Raw genomic sequence first — 27,100 nt, forward strand, 5'->3', positions numbered from 1 at the left:
TTATTCCAAAATTATGGGGGCCAAATGCCTTTCCTTCCAGAAGTTTGTGTAATATCTATTTATCTGAGGGCAGATGACTGCTCTGAATAACCAGCCACATACTTTGTCATGTTAACTCCAAGTAAACACAGCTGAGCGTAAGCAGTTGGGCTACAAGAGTTTCTTGAGCTTTGCCAATAGCATATGACCTTGCAGAATGTTGTTGTTGGTTTTTTTTAAAAACTACAATCTGCTTTCAGTGGAAAAAAAAAGAATTATTTTTTGCTTTAAATTAACAAGTGATGACTAGAAGTTTGTTACGTTCTAATTTTTAGATGCAAGGCAAATGAACATGGACATAGGCACCCAGCAGTGCCTCCTTCCTGAGAAAGCTGTTTCCAGTCTGGGAGCAGAAAATGGCCAGGATGCTAGGCAGAGGCCAGCTAAATAGAGTTTGTCTTAGCGAAATCATGGTTCCAATGGGCACTAGCAAATGAGAGCTACTGATTCATCCACTAGTTTTTAAAAGTGTGTGTGTGTGTGTGTGTGTCCATGTATGTGTCATAATGTGTTTCTGGAAGTCAGAAGACAGCATTCCAGAGTTGTTTTTCTCCATCAAACAGGTAGGTCCTGGGGATGGAGCCCAGGTTGTCAGGCTTGGCTGCAACACATTTACAGACTGCCCTGTCTCACAGACCTGGTTCTGTTCTTTAAGAAGTACCTGGCCTCAGCAGGAAAGGAACTGCTAGTTTCTGGCAGAAATTTCCGTCATTCAAGATGTTGGTATTTTATTTTAAAAGTCACATGTTGAGTAGTATTAGGTGAGCACATGGACACATGTTTAGTTCTTTATGCTGATATGTTAGTTCACAGTTAAACCCTTTGTTATCTAATTATTCATTACTCCACTCACCCACCTTTACTGGATTTCCACTCAGAAAAATGCCTTAAGGAGAGTCTTTTGAAATACACTGCTAGCCTAGCGAGCGTCACAGTTCGGCTTAGCACCGCCATAGATCTCTAATGGTCTGTCCACACCTGCATTTGAAGATCACAGTACATCAAACTCTGGAGGTACAGGAATCAAACTCTGTGTCTTGCCTGCTCTAGAGGGAAGCCTAGCCTTCTTCCCCTCCTCTCTAACCAGAGAACGGCATTACCAGTAACCCGTTCTCCCAAGGCAATGTCTTGAGAAGTAATTGAGATTTTTGCCTCCTCCTCCCGGGTCCACTTGATCATTTCACAGTCCCCAGTCTAACTCCAGCCTGCCTTTCCATCTGCGCTGCTACTTCCAGGCACCACCTCCTCCTTTCTCCCTTAGGTCCCTGTGAGGATCCTCCCTGACTCCTCGTTCTTACACCACAGCAAGAGGAACCTTCCTAATGATCAGATGGGATCCCATTTAACTATCATGCTGTCTCCTGGTACTTTTCAAAAGAGTGTCCATATGCCTTATATTGCATACAAAGCTAGATTCTTTGGCTTATGTAAAAACCTCCTGATTCACTCCCAGCTGCCTCTTCCCCCATCTGCAATACAGAGATATTAGCAAAGGGATCATGACACTGAACTTTCTCTTCCTATGGAATATGCTGTTATATTATTCACCTTAGTAGTTCCCTTCTTTTGTAACTTTGCTATGTCTTGGCACTTGCATAATGACATCACAGGCTGGGTTCCTGCCGTGAGGAAAGGAGACTGCTTGCTGTGCGAGGTTCTGTGGTATGTTTGTCCCTTTGCTACAAGTTCATCATCCTCACATGACTCTCATTACTCCAGCCACACCTTCATGGCATTACCATAAGCTCCTCTCATTCCTTCTGTGATTGGGTCTGTCACAGCATCTGGTATAGCGCCTGCATTCAGTGTTTGCTGCAGTGTCTGGTGTAGGTGTCTGCTGGGTGAGCCAATGAATGTGTGGGTGGGTAAATGAAGACAACATAAAGTTCTGCACTTGAAAGAAGAGTTGATGTCCAGCCCTATGGTTATTGACAACTGAGACCTGGACCTGCCAGCAAACTTTTCTGCATTCTATTTTCCACAATAAGAAATTTGGAATTTTTCCCCCGGTGGTAGAGACTGAGCTTAGGGCCTTGTTAATTCCAGGCAAGCACTCTGTCATTGGGAACCCTCAACCCAAAAATGTTAAGTCATCTCAGTGTGCACAAAACCAGATTAAATAAATCATGTGGTTATGATGTGCGATGATTCACAAATGTTGTTATTATCACCAAAAATCATATTGATGTGTCCTGGCCCTTAATTATTCTAAAAAAGATGAAGAAAAGGCAAACAAAAGGATTTGTTTCTGACACTCGATAAAAGATTATTTGTTTTTCACTCAGGCAAATTCAGATCCATTAAAATATGGTTATATATTTTCTACCAAAACTCCATTAGATGGAAAAAAATCCAAGGAAAGTCAAACATTCTATCTATTAGACAAGGCAAGGCAAAAAACAATGTGGACTGTCTGTTTATAAGGTATGAGGAGCCCTGGATAATTTGCACATTCCTGTTCCAGTCAGAAGATCCTGAGAACTGCTTAGCATGAAACAAGAGTACAAGTAGCACTGTTAGCTGCATGTGTTCACATAGGTGGTCTGCTTCCGGGAAAAGTGGATGCAGGGCTGAAATGGATCCTCGGGAAATCTGGGAGAAGCAGCTTTGTTAAAGTGGGAACTTTCAACTGTCATTCTCTCTCTCTCTCTCTTTCTCTTTTTCTCTCTCTTTCTCTCTCTTCCTACTTCCCTACTTCCCTCCCTCCTTCATAAGGGAGGTCTACATACTTAAAAGTTGCTGCAAGAAATTCAGAGTAACACAGTCCTGGGTATATACCTCAGGAGCAGAGTTTACCAACACTGAATTGGCCCTGGGTCCAATCCCCAGTGTTTTGTTTGTAAGCACAACCTTCTAACAGAGTGACTGTGTTATGCATGTGCAAGCTTCTGGTACAAAGGCCACTACAGGCGTGAACTCAGATAGGAACAATGGATTGGCAGCTGCCCTATACCTGTTAAACACACCCATTCTCGCTGTCACTGGAGATTCCTTCCCAATGGCCTATGTGTTGGGGCTGCTCATCAACTGACGTGACCTTCTCCAGGCTGTTGCAAAACTGAAGCTCCCATAATTATGCATTGTGCCCTTTTGAGAATTTTCCACACTGGAGCTGCCTAGACATAACATGGCTTAGACAATTCAAACACAAACTATGAAGAACTGTTGTGTTTCTCATTATCTGTTCCATTTCAAGGTAAGTCTTCAACAGTCTTCAACTTTTGCTACAAAACCTAGCAAAGGCAGCTACAGAATTACCTTTTATCACTATTGGGTGCTTTGCAGCTTACAGAAATCATTTCTGATTCTTACACCTTTGTGCATTTTTTTAAAAGTGAGACCAGAAAGACTAAGCCACCTAACTCACAGGCCAGCCAATAAGCAGTGGCACTGGGCTGGCTTCCTAGCCCTCTCTTTCCTTTTTGGTACACCTCACTGTTTCAGGAGTAAAGTCCTGTGAATGCACAGGCCTAAGCATTTGCAGTTACTATAGGTAAACAAGTTTGTCCCATTCGAGATAAGCCAAGCAGAACCTAGGATCTCACTAGGGAGTGCTTTTAGAAATCTGAGTCATTATTTTCTTTCTCTGAAAAAAAGAAATTAGCAGAGTTTCCACTAGGGTATTTCTTCAATCAGTTCTAACCTGTAGCTCCCAGTTCATAAGTGCAATAGTCCCACCTTCTCCAAGCAGAATGTATTCTGAGACCCTCAGTAGCTGAAAGCATGAAATATATATATACAAATATATACAGATATATCAATGATAAAGCTTAATTTCTAATTGCACAGTAAGAGATTAATTGACTAACTAATAATAAAACTCAAATAATTATAGCAATATAGTGATAAAACATTATTTCACCTTAAAAAAATACTTAGTCGTTAAATGTTTGTGTGTGCCCATGTGTATAACTGCAGTCTATTTGTATGTGGTGTATGTGTAAGCATGTGCTTGAGTGTGCACCTGTGCAGAGGCGAGAGGAGAACATCACATGCACTCCTCTAACCTTATATCTTTGAGACAGGGTATCACACTGAACCTGGGGCAAGGCTGGCAACCAGCAAATCTTGGGGACCCTCTTTTCTGCCCTCTACAGTGCTGGGGTGATGATTGTGTGTGTGCATCTATGTCCAGCTTCCTTTCCTGTGAGTTCTAAGGTCAGAAGACACATGCTTTCTCCAGGAGCACTCTTCCCAGTCACCATCTCCATCCCCCTCTTCCCCCTTCTCTCTGAAAGCCCCCTTGGAAGTTTCTCTACATGGCATATTTAAATCCTTGGTGTCAGTGCTCTTGCACTACATTATAATGTCAAAAAAGGTTCCTGGACCACACCACTGTGTTCCTGGGTGATCTGACACCACTGTGTGTCGGTGGCAGGTAAAGAGAGTGCAGATATCCTAGGAATGGGGACTAATGGGGACTGTGCCACCTCAGGTCCAATGTGGTGAGATCACATATTATTCAGAAAATTATATACTCCGACCTACAAGTGTTTATTTCTGGAGTTTTCTAATTAATTATGCAAGAGTGAGTTTGACTGGACCTGTAGACTGAAACCATGGACAACAGGAGACCACTAACAACTGTAACTCATTAATGGATGCTTTCAATATGTACCCCATAGAAACTCCTGTTAAGTTCTTCCTGTCCTCCTTTATGTTTTATGCATCTTCCCAACCAATTTGTGTACTGAGCTGTGTCTTCTAAGATGACTTTTATAGACCTGTGGTAGTGCATTGTAAATCAGCGGAATGAGGTATCTAGTTACCTAAGGCTTGGGAAAGATGAGAGCATATTTTCCCCAGGAAGGCTCACCTGCCACCTTCTCTCTCCTGCTCCTAATCTTGTATTATGCTGACACTGATTAGATGAGCTGAAGAGATGCCCTGGGGTCGGAACAATGACTCACATCTGTGGTATTTTTTTAATGCCTTGTGTGGGACTCCTACTGTGGGTGGCCTGAGAAGGAACCTTTCTCCTGTGTCTGGTAGATGCCTTAGCCCATGTGCAAACACTTTGCAACACAGTGGCACACTCCTGGGGGATGACAACTAGGGATACATTTAACTGGACAGGCGTTTACACTAATAGAGACCACTATAAACAGTGATGCTCCTGGGTGTTTCTAGGTTTAGGGATCCTCATAGTTCTTGGTTTCTTCCAAGCTATTCCATCCTTGAGTTCTGGCTTATCTGTACAGACAACTCTTGGCTTCCATCCTCCAACTGGTGGGCACATGACTAATATAACCATATTCTACTAGGAAGGGGCATATGCCTACAAAGGTTTTGGAATCTTACAAAGAATGTCTGACATTCCTGGCTATTAGTACACACAAGCACAAGGACATTTGCTTGTAAATCTATAACAAAAGTGTGTTGTCTGTTTACTCCTGTGTAGGAGAGCCAGGCTCACTTGTGTAATGCTTGACTCAAGAAAGTAGCTGCTATTGGCTTCACATTGCACATTCACTAGTTCTTAGGCAGATGCAGGGATTTGAGTTTATGAAATTTGATTTTCAAGCTACTCTTCAGTGTATCTGGAGTATATTTTACCATCAGACCCCAAATGTCTGAGTGGGTAGATCTGATTTGTCCTGAAAATATAACATTTCTGACTCTCTGTGTGACGCTATCTCTGTTTCTCTCTCCAGCACTTCTAATTTATTCTGCCCATATGCTCTCCACCATGTGCCATCCACTGAAGCATATCCAACCTACCACGAAAATTAACACACACCCTTAAAAATTGACTCTTCCTCTCCCAGAAGCTATCAATTAGCTCTACAGCTAGGTGTGGCACTTCATGCCAACTTCCCCTCTCCATTGTTGGGATCCTTTTCTGGCTTAAACTTGCATAAGCCATATGCATACTGCCACAGCTGTGTGGTTATTTTGTAATGTTTTATAATGTCTTGTACCAATACAGAAATCCCCTCATGGGTTAGATTGTTAGGGTTGTTGTATAGAGCTGTATTAGTCAGGGTTCTCTAGAATAATAGAACTTATACAATGGGAATGTATTCATACATAGAAAGGGGATTTATTAGAATGACTTACAGGCTGTGGTCTACCTAATCCAACAATGGCTTCCTGTGGATAGAAGGTCCAAGAATCCAGTAGATGCTCAGTCCACGAGGCTGGATGTCTCAAGTGGCCTTCAGTATATGATGGGATCCTGAAGAAGTAGGCTCTAAAGCCAGTGAAGGGATGGACTTGCTAGGGGTGAGAGCAAGCAGGGAAAGAGCAAAATCTTCCTCCTTCTATGTCCTTATGTAGGCTTCTAGTAGGAGGTGTGATCCAGATTAGAGGTGAGTCTTCCCACCGCAAAGATCTACATTAGAAATGGATTGTCCCACTTCAAACTGAGCAAAAAATTCTTAACATTTCTGTTTCTCCATTTTGAGGTTTTAAATTTAATTCCAGATGTAGCCAAGTTGACAATCAAGCATAGCCATCCCAGGAGCCCTGATGAATTAGGCTTGCATCTGATTTCTGGTAGACCACTGGAAGAGACGCTGTGAGCATAGGATGGCTCCACTTGCTCTGGTGGAGGAATGAACTTGTTCACCTTTGGACCAACCCTCCACAAGTCACTCTCAGATCTCAGTCTCTGTCTCTGGAATCTTTAATAGGGACTTCGTTAGATTCATTCTCAACAATTTAGTCACAGACTACAAAGAAAATAAGTACATTTTTATTGACACAAGCTGGAATATTCAGTATACAGGCATTGGCATCTAGTGAAGGTTGTCTTGCTGCACCATCCCATGGCAAAATCCAGGAGGGCAAGAGAATGTCAGGAAGCAAAATAAAGGAATAAACACATCTTTTCTGCAGAATCCCACACCAACAGTGACTAACCCACTGACCCATCCATGAGGGCAGAGCCCGTGAGACCTGATCATACCTACCACAAGATCATACTCAGCTGCAGTGGAAATACATATAGCTGGAAGAGATGTAGGAAGGCATAGCTTGCATCTCCAATGAGGGTCAAATTACTCCCCCAGTCTCCCTCTTTATGAGAGAAGGTCAGCAGTGCAGATATTGAAAGTCTCTTAATCTTTCCCCCTTCAGAGACCGGATAGTCCCAGCTACCTCTCAGGGATGCCATAGAAATGATAGGTTAAAAATAACCATGTTTGGAGATGGGGAGATGGCTCAGTGGTGCTTGCTGCACCAACACAAGGACCTGAGTTTGAATCTCCATCTCGCCCACTAAAAAGCCGCATGTTGATGAGTATGCCTGTAATTCCAGTGCTATAAGCACTGGAGGATCTTTGAGGTTTGCTGACCACTTGCCTAGCTCTAGGGGTTCTCAAGAGTAATAGAACATCCACACACACTTGTGGGCATGTGTACCCACATGTGGAATACTGCATATACCACATCCACACAAATAAAAATAAAACATAACATTTTAAAACTAGTAAAAAAGAAAGCAAAAAGAAAAAAACCTGTTTACTGAGCTTTGTGTCAGTAGAAAAAGAAACCTGTTGATTAAGTACGCTGTAGGCTAATGATAGCTTAAGTTCCTTGATTCTGAAATTTCTATTACTAATAACTCCCTGTTTAAGATGTCATAGCATAGGAAAATTATGATAATAGAGCAAAGTTACACAACTGGAGTGGATCGCTTGCCTCCAAGGGAGCATGTTCCCTGTTTCCATTCTGCCTGTGTCTAAGCAAAGGCAAGTGGCAACAGGTGTTCTTTTCCTCCCCTAAAAGAACAACCTTACAGAACCATTAACAACCGTACAGAATGCTATAATCAAAACTCACACTAAAGTAAAATCAAGAACACAGTCCGCTGTGCTCAGCCATAGACTAGTTGATGTTTGTCAAAATCCTGGGAATCAAATAGTGATTTTTAAAATATCAAAGAAGTGCTGCCTGCCATGCTTGAGTGAAGGCCCAGACACTCCTATGTGGTTTAACTAAAGGTAGTGTCCCACTGGGCCAGCCTCTGTCTTCTGTGTCAGAACTCTTGAGATGTTTCTTCCAAGTCAGAACCATCAGTTCCAGAAGGACCCAGCAATCTGCCCTTTGGAGACAACCCCCTCCCAACCCACCCCCAACACCCTGGCTGCTGGAGTTTTATTCTCTTCTTTACAAAATTCCCCCTAAAATAGACTAGAGCCCCCAAAGAATGGCAGAAGAGACTCAGGGGCAGTCTGGGCATCTCCATGGATGTGGGGCAGCCCTGTGACTTTGAAAAGTAGACACAGTGCGACTCAAAAGGACAGGAATCATAACACCATGGTCCTAACTCCACATCTGCTTCAACCTCCTGCTCTTGGTACCTATCTTGTCTTTCAAGCAATCTTAAGAATGAGATGTCACCCTATCTTACAGGTAAGAAACTCAGTTACCATGTGTGATCAACCCACCTGATGTCACCTGCTTAGCGAGTCTGATCATTATTTTCCTGTGATCCCAGTTTACATCTTCTGCCTTACTCAAATTATTGCCAAGAATATGGTTTGTTACCTATAAAATGTGCTCTCTGAGCCAGCAAGATGGATCAGTGAATAAAGGTGTCTGCCTGATGACCTGAGGGCAGTCTCTAGCATACACATGCTGGGAGGCAAGAATTGTCTGCTACAAGTAGTCCTCTGAGCTCCACATGTGTGCATGTAAACACACACGCACACACACACACACAAATAAAACAAAACAAAAAGTAAGTGTAATAACATCTAAACAATGTTTTGGCCTCTTCAGGATGAGCTTTTTAGGTTAAAGCAATTTACTTCCTATATTTTTTCTAGAAATTCCCTGTGTTCTAAATTTAGATGAAAATAATGAAGTGAGCTCTGTGTCCCACTGGAATCCAATAGGTGATGTTATTTTTATTCAAATTCACTTTTAATCAATTTACAACATAAAAATTGCACATACTTATTGGATACTATGTGATAATTGTACATTTAGAAAGCAGACAGTGCATGTTTTATTTAAATTCATTTTTATTTTGTAACTGGCAAACAAAAATACAACAATCATATCTTTTTGGAGTACCATGAAGTCTTTGTGTTATAAACCAGTATGAAGGAACACAGTCAAATATTGCTGCAGCATCTGTCACCAGCCACTGGATCTGGCTGCCTTTAGCCAGAACCCAGTCCCAGAGCAAGACATCTGCCATAGGTGTGCAGGGGTGACTCTCCCATAGGTGTGCAGGGGTGGCTTTCTGCCATAGGAGCCCAGGGGTGGCTCTCTGTCATAGGTGCGTAGGGGTGGCTCATTCCATAGGTGTGCAGAGGTGACTCTCTGCATAGGTGTGCAGGGGTGGTTCTCTGCCATAGGAGCCCAGGGGTGGCTCTCTGTCATAGGTGCATAGGGGTGGCTCATTCCATAGGTGTGCAGAGGTGACTCTCTGCCATAGGTGTGCAGGAGTGGCTCTCTGCCATAGGAGCCCAGGGGTGGCTCTCTGTCATAGGTGCATAGGGGTGCGCAGGGTGACTCTCAAAATGAGATGAAGATGGCTCATCCCTTCTTTTCTGGGGCTTTCGTTTCTGCCTGGCTTGGAATGTGCACCGCTGGGCAAGATTTAGAATGGATTCTTCTGGTAAGGCAGATTCATGGTAGGAAGGATTTACCAGTGTTCTTTTGGTCACAATGGGTTTCAGAGGCCCCTTAGAGGCTGTCTGTCCTCTGGCAACAGCTACCACACAAGGTCCAGGCAGGCACCTCACCTTTGTGCATGGCTTCTTTTCCCTTTCACCCTTCCATGTTATTGGAAGCAATCTGGGGGAGGAGATCTACATAGCACATGTAAACAAAAGGTCAGAAGACAGGGGTCAGTCCTCACCTTCTGCTTAAAGACAAGTGTTCTGTGTTGTTTGCTCTTCTGTGTAACTGGCTGGCTGGCCCTCAAGCTTCTGGTAATTCTCCTGTCTCCATACCTCCTATCTAGCCTCAGGGGAGGTGGGATTGTAGATGTGTGCTGCTGTGCCAGTTTTACATGAGAACCACTAATGTGGACCTTCATCTTTGCATGGCAGGTGCTTTTGCCGTCAGATCCAGCCCTTCATGTTTCATTTCAAGTATGCCTTCACTCGTGTTTAAGTTTTACAGGGTGTTTTGAGAAATATATATATGATAAAGGTCCAAATGCTAGAACACAGAGCACTGCTAGGCTAACTTCAGTTTTAAGGTTCGAGTTTATCAAGAATATTGCAGTGCATTTGGAATGTAGGAAGGCTGGTGATAAAGTCCATCTTGTGTCTACAACATGTTTTACTTCTTTTGTAATAAATATAGCCATTAAACTGTAAATATAGAGCAACTGTCAATTGCTATTTTCCTGAAAGAGCCAAGATGATTGTGCACGTCATCTTTCTATCGTGTCATTTCTGGTATTAATACAGTCAGACAGATTTAACCCCAAGGTCCTGCAGTCTTAAGTATCGTTTCTGGAGATGGAGATGTGTGGAATTTGAACGCCCTGGCAACAGTGCGAGCCAACTCAGAGATACACTGCAGTTCATATATCAGAGAAAAAATACTTTTGATGGTTTTTCAGAGATACTGAAGAGTCTGAAAATGCGCGGAGGGAGCCAGACGTTTCAACCCATTTCCAGATTATTACAAGTGAATATTTTTCCACTTAAAAGGCTTTTATTTTTCTAAAGAAAGCCATATTAGAAGTTTGTAGCCTAATGTCATTCAGCTGTGTATTTGTTAAACACTACCCTTCTGGTTTTGAAGTGGGCAGCTATACGCTTGCTCTTGTGGGGAACAGTGCTGAAGAACACAGAAGACTGGAGACCAGTATCAATACGAGGGAACAAAATTAAGAACATGCCAGTTTCAGAACCTGTTGCCCAATTTGTATGCAGAGTGGTTGCTTTTATGGACAATGGGTGCTCCTGCAACATGTACTCACACAGAAGCAATTCATGCAGAGCTAGGAAGTCATTTTCCGAGACTTAGCTGGAAACGTGGCTTTCATGCAGGAAGCATTTTGGGTAGAATCTCCAAAACGCCCTTTGAGAAAATGAAGTAACAAAACCCATCAGACACTCGAGGTCAGCAGCTCTTTAATGTGGCTCCAGGTCTCTTTGTCCTGGCGTGCTGTGGCATTCTGGCACACAAGAGCAACAACAACGCCATCTTTGTCTTTGAAGATGATAGATTCCACACACTTAGTTCATTAATCTGAGTTGGTGGGCTTTGCCTGGAGTTAAATATTCTCTCCTTACACAGTGGTTTTCATATTAATCTCTTAACAGTACTGCTTTTCTCAGTGACTGCACTCAACCCCATTTTTATAGATGTAAAAGAATAAAGTGAGATAGGAAGTTAGTATTTTTTTTACAAGGACCCTTGTACTACGTGTGCGTGTGCATATGCGTTTGTGTGTTCAGATCCTCTTCTGATGTTTTACAAAATGTTGTCATGCAGTTTTTATAACCACCCCACAAATCTGTGAACCATTTTCTCAATGAGAAAGTAGAAATGCAGAAAGTCACACAGCTGGCAGTCCTTCAGATAGCAAGAAGAGAGCAGGCCTGTGCTATCAGGTGAGTCCAGACTCTACCTCTCTGTTACCCTGTGTCACTATGACCTCCACTAGATCACCTTCATAGCTGACACAAGAAGCCAGAAAAAGTGAGTATTCATCATCTCAGACCCTCTGCCTGGTCACCCCATCAGCTCCTCCTTCCCACAGACTGCATTCTACTCTTCAAAGCAAAGTTTCAGACTGGAAGCTCTCAGCTTAGCAAGGGTGGAGCAATTTTGGAAGAGGAGACTATTCAGAATAACTTCACATCAAGAACACTCCAAATGCTTAGTGGAAAAGACACTGAGAGTGAACCAAAACTTTATCACCGGGTGACACTCTGTTTATTTTAATAAGCTACTTTGAAGTTACAAATCCCATTCCCTGCATGTTCAATCCACCAGTCCAGATCCGTGAGCGTGGAATGGCTGTACATCTTAGAAGAACAAAGACAACCAGGAATGAACAGAGCCAGAGTGGCTGTACATCTCACCAACACAGAAGCACAGGGGAGTGAACGAAGAATCTCATGTGCTCTGCCCAATAGGGAGAATTCACTAAGGCCAGGGTTCCCCATTAAGTAAGTGGCTGGATAGCACATTTACAGGGATATCACAGCATTGGTGCTTCCAAACGGAGAAAGACGCTGTGCAATCCTATTAATGGCAATCCTGTAGAGTTCTTCACCACTGATCCCACAGTAATGGGTGTGGCTTCCATATTTTATATTCTAACATGACCCAAAATTGTGCATTGACAAAAAGGCAGTTGAGGTGGGGATTCTACAGATCCAGGACATCTGGGCATCATTAGCCTTAGCTGGAGCCAGCCCACATGAGAGGTAGCAGGAAGGAAAAGAATGTTGGGCCAGATGTGGAAGCCATGCTAAGGGAAATACTGGCTCAATTTTTGGAAAGATTTTTCCTCCAACTCTTAAATGATTTTGGAAGCCACCTAATAGTGGCCCTGAGATGAATAATTTAGCTAGAATATTGCAAAGGAGGGGAAAGACTGTAGATCTATCCATAAAGATGAGATTGGTTTCATTTTCTAATTCTCTCTATGTTGTAGGTTTCCAATGAGCTCCACCCCACCACTGGCTCACTGAACAGACACCTCATGACTCTTACAGAGGCAACAGACCCACTAGTGAGACAATATCACTCCTGAATTCAAGGCTTAGAGGAATGCTCACTCAGGAGGGACCCTCAGAAGCACTTTAGTCTCTAGGCATGGGTGTCCCATTGTTGGGGTTTTCCTTCTTTCTCTTCCCTTTTGGTCAGAAGTCATTTTAACTGATTTACTTTGACTCTGCAGAAACACTAGCTGTCCCCAGGAGAAGATAACCATTAAAAGTCCTGAGATAGTGGCTGTCCTGCAGTGATGTAGCAGCAATTCCTCTCGAGCGAGAGGAAAGTGATCACAGAGCTAGCATGGCTCTTAAAACATCACTCTAATTAAAGCCCGGGCATGCTGTGGAGGCTTGTTTACACTTCCTTTTCTGAGACTTGGAACGATGCCTTGATCACAGATCAAACCACAGGGAGAGAAAGAAAGCCTTTGTTGGTGTCCTCCTTTCCCAGGTCTACAATTCTAGAAAAAAGAAAGAGTTGGATGGGTGTGTGTGTGTGTGTGTGTGTGTGTGTGTGTGTGTCTGTGTCTGTGTGTGACAAGTGGAAGCTTGGTGAGGAAGAGAGCTCCAATACATGCACTGATGAAGCTGGAGAGATGGCTCGGTGGTTAAGATCACTGACCAATCTCCCAGAGGACCTAGGTTCGATTTCAATCACCTACATTGTAGCACACAACTGCCTGTAAATCCAGTTCCAAAGTATCTGAGGCTTTCTTCTGGCCTCTTCAGGTACCAGCACACACACAATACACAAACATACATGGAGGAAAAACACAAACACACGGAAAAGATACCTTTTAGAAACGCATGTACTCAATATCCCGTTTAAAATGGATGAGTACTAATTGGGTAGAGAGCCATCTCTCTTAGCCTCACTTGCTTTCTGTTGCTCTGATAAACATCATGACCAAAAGCAATCTGGGAAGGAAAAGGTTTATTTAACCTTACAGATTATATAGTCCACCACCAAGAAAAGACAAAGTAGGAAATCAAGGCAAGGCAGGAACCTGGAGGCAGGAACTGAAATAGAGACTCTGAAGGAACACTGGTTCCTACCTTGTGTCCACGCCTTGCTCAACTAGCTTCTCATACACTCTGAGACTGCCTACGTAAGGGTGATGCCACTCACAGTGGGCTGGATACTCCCACATCAGTCGTTAACCAAGAAAACAAACTTTGGGCATACACATCTGTAGGCCAACCTGGTGCACTTAACTCCCCAGCCGAGGTCCCCTCTTCCCAGATGACTCTAGTTTCTGTCAAGCTGACAAAACTAACTAGTGCACAAATGTCACTCTCAGGCCTAAATGTCCTATCTTAGTCTATTGCACACCATTTCCCAGGTTTTACACAGTGAACTTTTATTAGTCTCTTTTTTTAAATATATGAATGCTGAATTCGTTTATTTTTGTCCACAATAAATGGAATAAAAGTACCACCTGATTCAACCTATTAGCAGTAAGAGTAAAAAGCGATAGTAAGTTTTTTGTTTATGCATTTATACATTTATTTATGCATACAAAACTATTTCTTTCTCTAGGAATAACCCAGAAAAGAACCATTAGCAAACCTAGTCTGGAAAATCTCAGATTACAGTAGGGAAATGTCCTGACTTGAGCTGCAGCTAGAGCTTGCCTTTCATGCTAGTGTTCACATGTGCCAATTGTTTAGGCTGATAGTGCAGAACCTTCATTCAGGGATCAATGGAAGTAGCACACAGCTGTTCCCTATTGCATTACTTTCCTATTAGGAAAAAATAAGAAAAGCTCTTCATTTTTTTAATTACACTTATTTATGTATATGTTGGGAGGGGCCAGGGAGCATGAATGCTATGGTGTGAGTGTGGAGGTTAGAGAGTAAGCCATGCTAGTTTGTGCTCTTCAGGGTTCTAACTCAGGCTGTCAGGCTTGGCGGCAAGCACTTTACTCCCTGAGCCATGTTGCTGGCCCAATAGCTTTTGTTTTAAAGGAGAAAAAAAGTGAAGCCAGCGTAGAAGTAGGAACTAGGTATCCTGAGGTGGGGAAATAAACATTCTAAGGGTCACAGTGGGATGGGACGCATGAGTGGTGGCCACTGCCCTCTATAAGGTCCTTCTGTAAGGTCACAGAGGGTTTCTGTCCTCCATGTTTGCTGTGTCTTCTTCTCTCCGGTCTTCCCATTCTTGTGAGAACCAGAAGCTCTCTGTGGTGTCCCTTGTCTCTGGAATGCACACAAACTAAGCCTTGGCTATGCTCAGCTGCTCCTACCAGCCATGGCTGCCAAACTGACCATATGGTGGAAGCCTGGTAATCAGACATGGCGATTTATGGCTTGCTTTAGGGCATGGACATAAGGACCACAGTTTTAATTTTCCAGTTTTAATTAGACATGAGGCTAGGTGAGATGGGGAGGTGAGTACTGTCTTCTGTCTGACACCTTAGAATACGAGCTATGTCTTCCTCTCACCACCCAACTGGTCCACTGACCTGTTTTGCTTTCCTCTGGGCAGAACAACTTCAGTGGTTCTCCCTCGTTCTATTCCCTATATCCTACAGTTTCCTATCTTTTACATTTTCCATCTTAACTTAGGGAAATGTTTGTTATGTGATTTCAAATTGTTTAATTTGAAAAATAGTCACATGCTTAATCTTCCTTAATTTTATTCACATTGTAGTGGCACAAGTAGTCTTTTGTGAAATGCTTAACAAAACATTTCCAATTTTAGGATTTATTTAGTCAGTTTGAAAAACACATCACAGGGACGAAAGACACTACTTTCTAGGCCTACAGATATTTTAGGAATCTAACTCTAAATCAGTGTGCTTCCGAGTGGCATTCATGAACCCCACACTGACAAACTGAGACAACCTGAGTTGGCTGCGCTCCTGACATTTCCATAGGATTGTCTCTCTGCTCAACTTTCTAAGGAAACACTCATCCAAACTGAGGATAGCCCTTCTTTAAGTTTCAGCATGCTTTGAGTTTTACAGCATCCAAGATTTTCCTAACTACCCACCTCTTTCTTCTTTACTTTTCTTTTTTTGGTCTTAAAACACGCTCTTTTGGCTGGCTTAGTAAGCAGCTCCTGCCAACCAGTTGCTTTTATGGTAATTGACAGCATAGCTGATTTTTGGAACCTTAGAATCTAAAAAGGCATTTTAGCCCAGACTTTAGGGAGGCTAAGCCAAGCTACTTGCAGAGTGAGATACCGCTGAGCAAATGTCGGTGGTCAGACCCGGCTTTGTGTATGCTCAAAAACTCTGCCAAGGAGCCTTGCAGCATCGCTGAAGCACGGGCCTGCGTTCTCCTCACTCTCAGCTGTACGTATTCTGCATCTTCCCTCCTCTAGCCTGGAGCCCCTGGTAATCCTACCAGAAGGAATCTCCTGACACCAGCTGTAAAGGGGTGGACAGAAGTTACCTGAGCGTCATGAACATCAGTAACTACTTAAACACTGACTACGGGCTGCAAGACAACTAGTTCAACCAGAAAAGAGGAAGCAAGTGTTTGCTTTGGGAAAAAAAAAAAACCAGTAGGAGAAAATTGTAGCCTTTAGTAGCAGCATTGAATGTGATCTGTGATTGCAAACTTGCTCAGGTTGTACTGGTCTCTAAAATGGTTGGGACATCTCCCCAGACTCCATCTCAACACAGGAAATGGAAGTCTCCAAACTAGCAGGTCTTTAGAGTTCCTGCTGTCCAGAATGTGGACAAATATTTCCAAGAAGGGGGAGGCTGTTTATGAACTTCCTTTTGTGGTTCACATGAGAACTAGGTTCACCACTCCTCAGGAATGGTCCAGATCGCATTATCCTAGTCACACTGGGAAACCCCCAGCAGTAGCCACTCAAACCACCATAGATGCAGAAAAGCTTCCAGGTATGACATTCAAGTTTCTGCACCTGGTCTGAAATCCTCCCGAGTGCACCTTGGGACAGTTTAGCCTTGACAGAAACACCAGCTGTTTCCCAGCTATTGTAGTTTATGCAGCTCCATCCCAGTCTTATCCTGCCCTACCTTACAACACCAAGTATACCCACAATCCTTAAAGTGCAAAGTTCAGCCTTGGCACTCGTACATCAGTCCTGGTTCTAGGATTTGTAGAAATAGGGGATAGGAAGAGGCCTCATTGGACAAAACCACTGTAATGCAAGTAGAAGAACCCAAGTTCAAATCCTCAGGACTCATAAAAAAGCCAGGCATATGGTGGTAGCATCTGCAATACTAGTGCTCGAACAAAGAGGTAGAAGGCAGAGACAGAGGAAACCTTGGAACTAGGAGAAACCCTCAAGCCAGAAGTACAGGACAGTGAACAAGCTGTTTTGCTTCAAATAAGGCAAAACCAATACCAGAGGTCATAGGTTGCCTTGTTCCCTCTATGAACATCATGAACACACATTCACACCCACAAATGTGAGTGTGTGTGTGTGTGTGTGTGTGTGTGTACAAACTCATTGTGTATACACAGAGAGAGACAGAGAGACAGAGACAGAGAAGGGAGGGTTCTGAAACTAATTAGAATGCCCAAACAAGGACATGAATGAGTTTTTACATATCAGAGATGCTTTCATAGGTGCATTCATCTCTAAGTAAGCAGAATTTCAGAATTTCACAGCCTGTTGCAGGAATCTCTATTCTCAGTGGTTGTGCTTTAAGGGGCCAGCCACTGTAGGTGCCAAAGGTATCTAGCTGCTCTGGGCCTGCAGAACATAGGCTTCCTTCTCATCTTGAGGATTCTACAGCTTCAGGATTTTACATCAGGTTACTTATCTGATAACTGCAAGCTTCCTGCTTGTCCCCAGTCACCACTCAGCTGACTTGTCGGGTAGGCAGCATTATTCCCTTCCCTTCAACAGTGGCAAACGGTTCAGCTGTAAACCCGGCATCAGCATTTAGTCCTGTCTAAGTTCAGTTTTCTTATTGCCCTAATGTTTGCACTTCATGGATCTCAGTCTGCTTTTGACAGATCTTTTTATTGACTGAACACCCAGTAACCTATTGTTTCACTTTTGGCAACATCTGTGGGAAAAATTGAGCAAAGGCCAAAATATTAATTTTTTGTTTCTGTCTCTTTGTCTCTGTCTCTGCCTGTCTCCCCTCCCTCGCTTCTCCCCCTCCCCCTTCTCTGTAAAATTCCCAGTGTTGCTAACTTACCCTCTGAAAGGCTTGACTTGTTCTTTGGTTCTTGTAGCATCTTGTACCTGTCATTACTGAGTGAAAACAGATAACAGGGAGACTTCGTGGATAACAAAGAGACATGGGACCCCGTACAGAGTCACTAATGCTGACAAACTTGGACTAGTGATGCTGAGATGACTCAGAGGCTAAAGGCATTTACCATCCTGCCTGGCACGTGAGCTTTAGATTCTGGGATTCAAGTGGTGGGAAAAAATAAATTTCTGTCCTCTGAACTCTATACATATGCCCCATTAATAAATAAATATAATTTTAAAAAATTTTATAAAGCAACACTGAAGAGACTCAACTCATAAAAGAATCATCTATAAATCAGGATTATTGGAGTTCTGTGGGCCAAAAATTATTGCTGATTTACTCCATTTACATGATTGACTGTCAACCCCAAATTATCCAGCACAGCAGGGTGGGGCTCTAACTGTCCAGGCTAACCTAGCATGGTCGGAAGATCCCAGGCTAATGGCACTCCAGACCCAAGCATTTCTCCCAAGCTTTATTAAATGCTACCTGAATGTTCAGTGGAAAGAAACTGAGGACTAACATGAGCCCGGAATAGAAGATCATCTCATGTATTCTTCACAGCGGCCTTGAAGTGCCTTCATTAAGTACTTTTGATTTCCTGCTTTTTTTTTTCAAGTTTGCTGATTCCTCAGATTGTAAGTAGCTCAGAGTAAGCTATCCTTGTATAGAGAGCTTCTCTGTTAGCAGGCTTCTGGATTCTCTGTCTGCAGAGGACCTTCAGTCTGGCCACCGTTCACAGCCATGCAGTTATTTTCTTGTGGCTATCTTCTTCATCCTGGGAGCTGTTGCCCAGGTTAGACTACATTGTAACCTTTTTCGCCTTCTGAGCTTTCCTGGGCTGTCTGACTTTTAGAACTCTGGAATGGGAGTTAAATTGTACTCCTTGGCAGACCTGAGCACATCAGAGACAATACAAAAGGCCTAGAGAAATACTGAATAGGAAGACAAGAAGGCAAAGAGAACGACTGAGGCCAAGAAAGGACAGTTTTGCAGAGGTCATAGGAAGAGGTGGACTTTGAATCCATTGTGTTCATTTTCTGCTTCCTTTCTGTCCTGAGAGGCTTCTGTAAGTAGATTGTTTACTGTGTCTTGTTGCTGCGGACAGTGATGGCATTGGCTGGGGTGACAAACATGTATCCACTACCTCGATTCAGAGTGTGTTGAGCTTACAGGGAGACCCTGTCCATTCCCACTCCTGACCTGCACATTTTTATCTCCAGTGAATCAACTTTCGTGTTTCCCAGGCTATAGTCCTTAAACCAATGGAATAAATCAACATCCAATTCAGTCTTTCATTGTTTTTATGGTGTTGGGATTGATCAGTTGTCAGGGAGCAGATGTGCCCATCTCTGGCATAAGCCTGCTGTCTCTCTTGCTTCTCATGACAGCAGGACAAGGAGTTTTGGAGACTGAAGACTGGTTTCTTCTGATGGGCTAGGAGCTCCATATAATGTCAGCTTTAGGTCTGTTACTCTTGTATTGACTATTCAGACTATCAGTCTCACCTGGCCCCTAGGCTGGACTCTTGGCAAATTACAGAATATGAAGGTTGGGGGAGCCCCAACAGCTTCTAGGAAAGTCTTTGTTCTGGAGCTGAGGAAAAATACATCTACCTTGTGGGACATGGTAATGTGCTGGTGGTGGCTGACAGGTGAGAAAGGAACAAGAACATTGGCCAGTATCGTTACTGTGGCTCCCTGGACAGTCCTCCCATCCAAGGCTTGGCTTCTTAATTACCTTAGTAACTTATGAGATGTTTGTAAGAAAAATAATTTCAGCCATTTTTCCAGATAAAATTTTATTCTTGGCATTAATGAAGAAATTCCTAAGATTAAACATGACTGAAGGAGTGGCTCAGTGTTCGAGAGCAGTGTCTGCTCTTTTAGGGGACTTACATTTGGTTCCCAGCACCCACATCAGGTGACTCACAGCTGCCTGTATCTCCAGCTCCTCTCTTCTGGCCTCTAAAGGCAACTGCATTCAAGGGACATAGAGAGAAAGACAGAGACAGAGACAGAAACAGAGATACAGAGAGAAAGAGAGAGAGAATAAATCTTAAAAGACGAAGTCCAAGAAAGAGACAAGTGACTGAATTTGTGCTTCTCTTTACAGACACCCCAGACATTGGATCTACTAAGGGTGACAGGTGAGCAAAATGAATTTCATTTGCCACTGGTGCTTTGCTGGGATGCTGTCTCCAGGGCACACAATGGTGGGTCTGATCCTTCCTCTTCTCTCTTGCACACATGCAGTGCTGCTAACAGAAGGGGGGCAAGCAAGGATGACACATACTGGAAAGAGATCAACGCAGCCATGGCCTTAACAAATCTCGCCCAGGGAAAAGATGACGTGCAGGGGACGACCACCAGTTGCATCATCCAGAAGTCTTCCCACATAGCAGAAGTAAAGACAGTCAAGTTGCCAATGGTGCAGCGCTTCTAGAGTGACCAGGGAGTGCTGAGCTTGTCAGTGGGTTTGTTTGGTTTTTTTTTGTTTTATTTTTTACCTAAATCCTCATCCTAAGAGCCAAAGCAGGGGTGAAGAGGACTCCCATTTAAACCTCCTGAGTTCAACTATCCTAAATATATCAATTGCTTCTATAAAAAAGACATATAAGTTATAAAAATTCATTTTAATCAAAAATATTAACTTATTTTATGTTACTGAAACTATGCATAAAGCGTCTGCATTACCAGTACAGTAAGTGCCTTGCTCCCTGAGGTAAGCTCTCCAACGTGGGCACAGTGGAGATCTGTGCCTCAAACTGTCAGCTCCAGTGCTTGCTAGACTGCATCATTCCAGACTGGTTCAGGACTGCAGCCAATCGCTGAAAGCCCCTGAAACAAATTCAGTCATTCACACGTTCAAACTTGGAAATCTGTTCAGCCCAGATGTGGTGATCTTTTATTTTCTTTTGTTTTTTTATTTTTAATCCCTACAGGACTGGAAACTGTTCTTTGTGCTTTCCAGGGTGATGGTGAGAATTTTATGTGAGGATTTTGTTTGCACATCTGATATGCTAGCGATTCCAAAATGAAAGGTGCAACAGGGCCACTCTCAAACCAGTTTAACATTGCAATGAGTGTATTGTAGTCAGGAATTGTTTTCCCAAGCACTGTTGGAAAGTATCCCAATCCCCTTTACAACTAATTGGGATTTTTCTTCTGAAGGTAAAAAGAGCTTTATTATATAAATCTTTGAATTTTTTCCTGTGTAAAACTAAACCTAAAGTTTGGTTTTAAATTGTAATCTTGTTTGCATTAAAGTTCAGGGTTCCTCTGTGATGAAAGCTGCTTTTCGTATGGAGTGACTAAAAGCATTCTATTTGGTTTCTTTCAAATCCCAATTCAGATGGACAAGTTGTATTGCAATGAGAACGAGACAATGGGAAAAAAATCTGTGTGTAGATAGATATACATATACATGCAGGAAAATTGATTTTTTAAAATTTAAAACGTATGGGTAGTAAAACATGAAGTCTCTGATTTTTGCCGAGTAGGATATCCAAGTAAAAATTAAGTGAAGTCTTGCATTGAAAGAAAGTCTTGTTTCTAAATGTCACTACCACAGAGTGAGAGTAATCTCCGTCAAGAAGAAGAGTGTCTTTTCCATCAAACAATAACATCCTCCCGAGCTTGGGAAGACTGCAAACCAAAGGAATATGGAGATGCCCGATAGAAAAGGAAATCTGGAGATGCCCAAAAGGACAGAACAAACATTCAACAGCAAACTAAAAAGACTAGGCTATGGGGTGGGGGAGCGCATTTTTTCTGGTTATGTAATGGATTTTGTAATTGTTTTAGTCTGTAAAGCGTTTTTGCAAGTGTGAATGACATCTGGTTTCACAGCACAGGCTGACGTTTTTTTCTTTATTTTACAAAATGCTTTTAAGGCTAATCTGGTTGCTGAGCAGACATGACGGCCTAGGTGGCCATCATAGGACACTTTCTCCTGTATCATAGCGTAGTGGGGTGGGGCTTACCTAGTGTAATGAAGATAATTTGATATGAACATATTTTGTATGTATATTTTTACTTTCTCTTAAGTGCCATTGGCAGTTGCAGTAAGCTCTAAGTGAGATGTGGACGTGCTGACTGTATGAGTGGATGAAGTATTGGGTTCTTCTGGTGCATCCTTGATACTCCGAGATCCAGGATGCAAAGTGGGAGTCACTACAAAAACAAGCCTGCCCAGATGTGCGCGAGGCAGTGAGATGGAAGAACGAATACTTCACTCTTTTTCATACTATTATAAGTTATTCTGGCATTAAATATTTTAATAAACGTGTTCTTGTTTTAACATGTTGCAGTTAGATAAGTGAACTCTGGGTTCTATTTTATTTGAAATTGTTATGTTTTATTTTTTCCATCCTTTGGGGGAAAAGTCAGCTAATTTGTTATGTATTATGAATGCAAACTAATGACAAGACACTATCCACATAATTTCTTTAAGGTACCAAAGCTTGGAGTCTGGCCTATACACACATAAAAAATAAGGTAATTAGCATATCCTTGGCAATGTCTCCAAATCCAATCATTTTAATTTATTATTTTTCTTGTGTTGCTGTTGTCTTATCTGGAAATCAGAGCCTGCCCGCTGTCCCTTAAGAGCACCTTGAAAAACGCCACGCCGGCAGAGAGCTCAACTGACACGTAATGTGTATTGGAGAGAAAAAGACTCACTCTTATTTTACAGTTGTATTTTAATAAGATTAAAAGCTGTCAAGAGTTCTTGACAGATTTAAAATAAAAACTCATTTCTAGACTTCAGTGATCATATGGGTTTTGTTTGCCTTTGAAAGCTGGCCAGGGCGAGGAATCGGGAGACAGAAACAGGCTTGAGTGTGGGTCACGGATTGGGAGTGCTGTAGTTGGATCATGTTTGAATTCTATCACTTTAGGCCACCAACTCACCTGTTAAGACCCACAGACAGGAACACAACATAGACTGTTCAAATACTGGGTTGTATTAAGTTCTCTTTTTCCATAGATAATACAATAAGCATTCCTCTTCCATATTTTCACATTTTAATTGCCTTAAAAAGAACCTTTTTATTAGCCTACCAAATCATGGGTATTGTCACAGCAATTTCATACTTACCTATCTTTAAACTTTGTTCATACAGAGTCTCCATCCATTACTGGTATGTTCTGTACTGGAGAGAAGCTTGGCTTGGAAGCCAGGCAGAGCTACACTGCAGTACTAACTACACACACACACGCACACACATACACACACCTGCAAGTCTTCAGGTGTTCTTCATGCAAAATATGAGGCAGGATCTAGACCTTATAGACTCTGAAGGATTGAAATAATGGATGATACACAAAATGCAGGAGCCAGCAAGATGGATCAGTGGAAAGGAGTGTTTGCTGCCAAGCCTGACAAATTTTGCTCTCCATAACTTATGTGGTAGAAAGAATCAGCTCCTATCAGCTGCCCTCTGATCTCCACACTCATGGAGTCAAATAAGTGTAAAAAATTAAAATGCCTACTACAGTGGCTGAGAAATAGGTGCTCAATAAACGGAAAATACTATCACATACTGTAATTTCCATGTGATGTGTGTATAGGAGCTGGAAGTATGGGTGGAACAGGGGTTGGAGACACAAATACCTTGACAGAAATCTTGAAGTGTGGGAAGATTTCTGACTTGAAAGACTGTGATGGGGATGTTAGGTCCAGAGTTAGAGCTTGGGGGGTGGGGCGGTATGTTCACTTCCATCATTGTGGACTTCTACAGCAAAGCATGACGTAAGGCAGAGAGAGGGAAAGCAAGCACGCCCACCAACGACAGTGCTCTTGGTGGTGATGAGAAGAACTGCTTTTGTTCCTGTCCTGTCTTCTCACTGCTCAGGATGCCTACTCTCAGGACGTTGCCTGTGTTCCTTGAATGCTCTAAATAACAGTCTTGAGCACACAGTGCCAGCAGCCATCATCCTCTGTTAAAACTCACCCAACTCAAATGGCATAGGAAGCAAAGACTAAGAAACAGAGAGGAAGAATGAGCCAAGCAGTCTCCCATGGGGATGAAGGCATCATGGGGCGGGTGGAGTGGAGAAATGAGCAACTGGGGAAGAATTATCACCAGGCAAGCCCACTCTGGAGTTTCATCAGTGTAATCTGGCCTCTGCTGTTCACCGGACAGCAGGTGAAACTCTACAAGCCGCACCCAAGTGTTCACAGGGATGTGATTACAAGTGTATGTCACTGGACCACAGGACACAAGAGCTGTCCTTTCTTGGCTGTGATTACAAGTGTGTGCGATGGACCCATGGTCATCATAACTGTCCTTTCTGACTATATAGGTTGTGGTTTTCATGGAGTGTACAGGGTCACTTGTTTTAGTAGTCACACATTATGGTAATAATTAGGTTCTCCTGTGTACAAAGTGATTCTTAGATCAGGAATTCTTTTCAACAGGACCAGAAAATGGCAGGTGCTTATTATTCCACAGGGATACTAGCACTGAGACCTGTCTTGGTTTGGGGGCAAAATCCTATATTTTCTAAGGTGAAAAGACTGCTAAGATTGGAGAAAAAAGTCCAATGGTTCCTACAGAAATCTATAGGAATCCATCCCATATAAAATACTCCATAAGGAGCCATACTGTGTAAAGAAGTATAGGGCTTTGCAAACAAATATTAGTCCATAGTCAGTTTCTGCAAATTTTGCTCGTAATACATCTAATATAGTTATTCAGTTCTGGCTTTAATTTGAATTAATATACAATAGCTATACAGATTATTGGTAGAGTGTGATATCTATTGATGTGTTACAGAATAACAGAGTAAGGGCAATCAGCATATCCCTCCAGAGACTTGTTTCTTTGTGGCAAGCACTCCAGGTCCTCTTATCTAGATACTTCAGGTATTTTGAAGTTTATAGTAAGTACGTTATTACCAACTAGAATGGAGCTCTAACACCCATTCTTGTCTATCATTGTCTTTGAACCATACCTCTGTTTTCTCTCTGCTCCCTCCATACTGCCAGGGCTGCAATAACAATTATAAAGTAAACATGGGAATAAATGTCTTCAACACACCGATTTCAATTCCTTCAGACATCTATCCAAGGGTCATGCTTGCATCACATTGAATAGCTATTCTGAGTACATGCAATCTGTTTCAATCTACTTTGTTTGAGGGCATTCCATACAGATTTTCATGACTATCCCAACTTACCTCCAGCAGTATGGATAGACTCCCTTACTTTCACATGTTTGCCAGTACCTTATGGTTTCTACAATAGCAATCTCTACTGGACGGAGCTGATGTCTCCCGTGGTATCCCCTAGTAATTAATGACAGGCTTTTTTTTTTTAATTCTTCTGTGGTCTCTTGAGAAACGTCATATCAATTCCCTGAGGAAGATTCGAACATCTACTCCTTCCTCCTCATGCCCTAATAACAAACCAAAGTAGAATCCTATCATCACTCCCCCTGGGAACCAATGGATCTTCTGGACATGGGTGAGGGCTTACTGGCAGGAGCTCAAAGCCGCTGCACTGGAAAGTCTTTACCCAGCACGGGTGATGGTCTCCTCAGACTACATAGGAGTCCCCTTTCTTTTATTCTTCCCAGCCTACATTCTGTAGTCTTTCACTCATACCCAAAGGTCATGTACAAGTAGGACACAATTTCATCAATGTCTGGGGGAGGAGTGGTCAGATATTCATGAGAGCATCCAGGGATCCTCCTCCCAAATCCGCAGTCCCCTCTTTCTCGAGATGAATGTAATCAGTTTGTGTTCTCCTGTGGAGTGGAGGCCCTTAGCCTGCACATCCTGTACTGTAACACCAGGGCAGGTGCAGTTTGCACGGATCTGTAGATCATCTCTTCCTCCTGCTGACCAGTTACCATGAAGCTAGTTTCTTAGCTTGATGTAACCTCATTATTCTATTGCTCTTGTAGCCGGATTTTGGGAGTATTGTCAGGAAAAACATCTCTACCTAGCTCCGTGTCATGAGGTGTTCCTTCTATTAGTTCTGTGGTTTGAGGTCTTATGCTCCATTTTAAAAACTGGTTTTAGTTGATTTTTATACGTTGTCAGAGATTCAATGATTGGTTAGTTGATTTTAAAAAAAAAAGTTTAAACTTTAGTGTTTTGCAAGATTGTAGGTATAACTATATCCGTAGGAGAAAAATTTATATAGTTTCAAAGCCAGGAGATAGAAGCTTCGCATCCTGCTCTCCAGAGTCACAGTCCCATGTCTGAAGAAGACCATGACCACATGGTCTTTCCTAGGTTTCCAGAATGGTCTTCTTTTCACCTTGTGCTCTTTACTGTGTGGGCTGCCTCACCCCACTTCTCCATGTCCATGTTTATTTTCCATCCAAATGTGTAGATTTCATTTTTTAAAAAAAATAAGTGGATGATATTTTATTTTTGGATCTTTTATAATCTGTTACCAAATGCCCATTGGTAGACTTTGGGTTACTGGTACTCAGTTTTAGTCAACACTGAAGTTAGGAGCTTGCCCCAGAAGATGAGTTAATATGCTGTTTTCTCCATCAAGAAAACCTTCCTATGAGAAAAAAAGTCAGAAAACAGAGTGCCCTTGAGACATCTTGTTTACTCTGAGCAAGGCTGTCAACACTGGCTGCATGGGCCACCTTGTGCTTCTGTGCCTTCAGACTAGATAGTCACACAGTGAACTAATGGGCCAAAGCACAGGTGCATTGAGGTTCTTGAGAAGTTGTGACAAATTATTATTTTAAAATTCTACTGATTTATCTTTTCAACCACAAGGTGTTCCTGATTTTCCTTTGTTCAGTCAGAACATTGAAGGGAGTAAGGTTCCCAGGTTCGACAGTGCACTGAGTCATTGGTGGGAATTTGCTTTTACTTGTGCAGATGGCTGGCCCCAGATGAGGTTATTAGCATGTTTTTGTGAACTGTTTATTCATAGTTTTTCTTCTTTTGTCTTTAATTGTCCTTCTGTAGGTATCTAAAAAAATATATTTAAAAATCAGTACCTTGTCTGAAATGAGATGGAAGTGTTTTTCTGTTGTTTTAAATTTTAAACGTCTTTTAGCATCCACATGTACACTCAGTTTGTGTGGAGTGTACCACACAACTCTGCCCCCAAACTGCACAGACCACAGAACCACTCTGCTAAGAACCATGGCTGTCCTTGCCTGCTCACTGACACTGCAGCCTTGGACTTGACTGCCATGTTGCCTCTGTGCACCCATCTGGCACATACAGCTCATAGCTGGAG

General features: G+C 42.5%; 1 protein-coding gene across 1 annotated transcript in view; it reads left to right on the top strand.

The window, feature by feature from the left end:
- The window catches only part of Mkx (mohawk homeobox), a 62,708-nt gene extending 42,388 nt beyond the window's left edge, over positions 1-20,320 (top strand). Inside the window, exons 6-7 of the mRNA XM_028763950.1 lie at positions 19,991-20,024; positions 20,131-20,320. Of these exons, the coding sequence (XP_028619783.1) occupies positions 19,991-20,024; positions 20,131-20,320 (224 nt within the window). The remainder of the gene's footprint in view (positions 1-19,990; positions 20,025-20,130) is intronic.
- The last annotated feature ends 6,780 nt before the right edge of the window (positions 20,321-27,100 follow it).

Source organism: Grammomys surdaster, unplaced genomic scaffold, assembly GCF_004785775.1.
Source record: "Grammomys surdaster isolate TR1022 unplaced genomic scaffold, NIH_TR_1.0 140, whole genome shotgun sequence".
Classification (NCBI taxonomy): Eukaryota; Metazoa; Chordata; class Mammalia; order Rodentia; family Muridae; genus Grammomys; species Grammomys surdaster.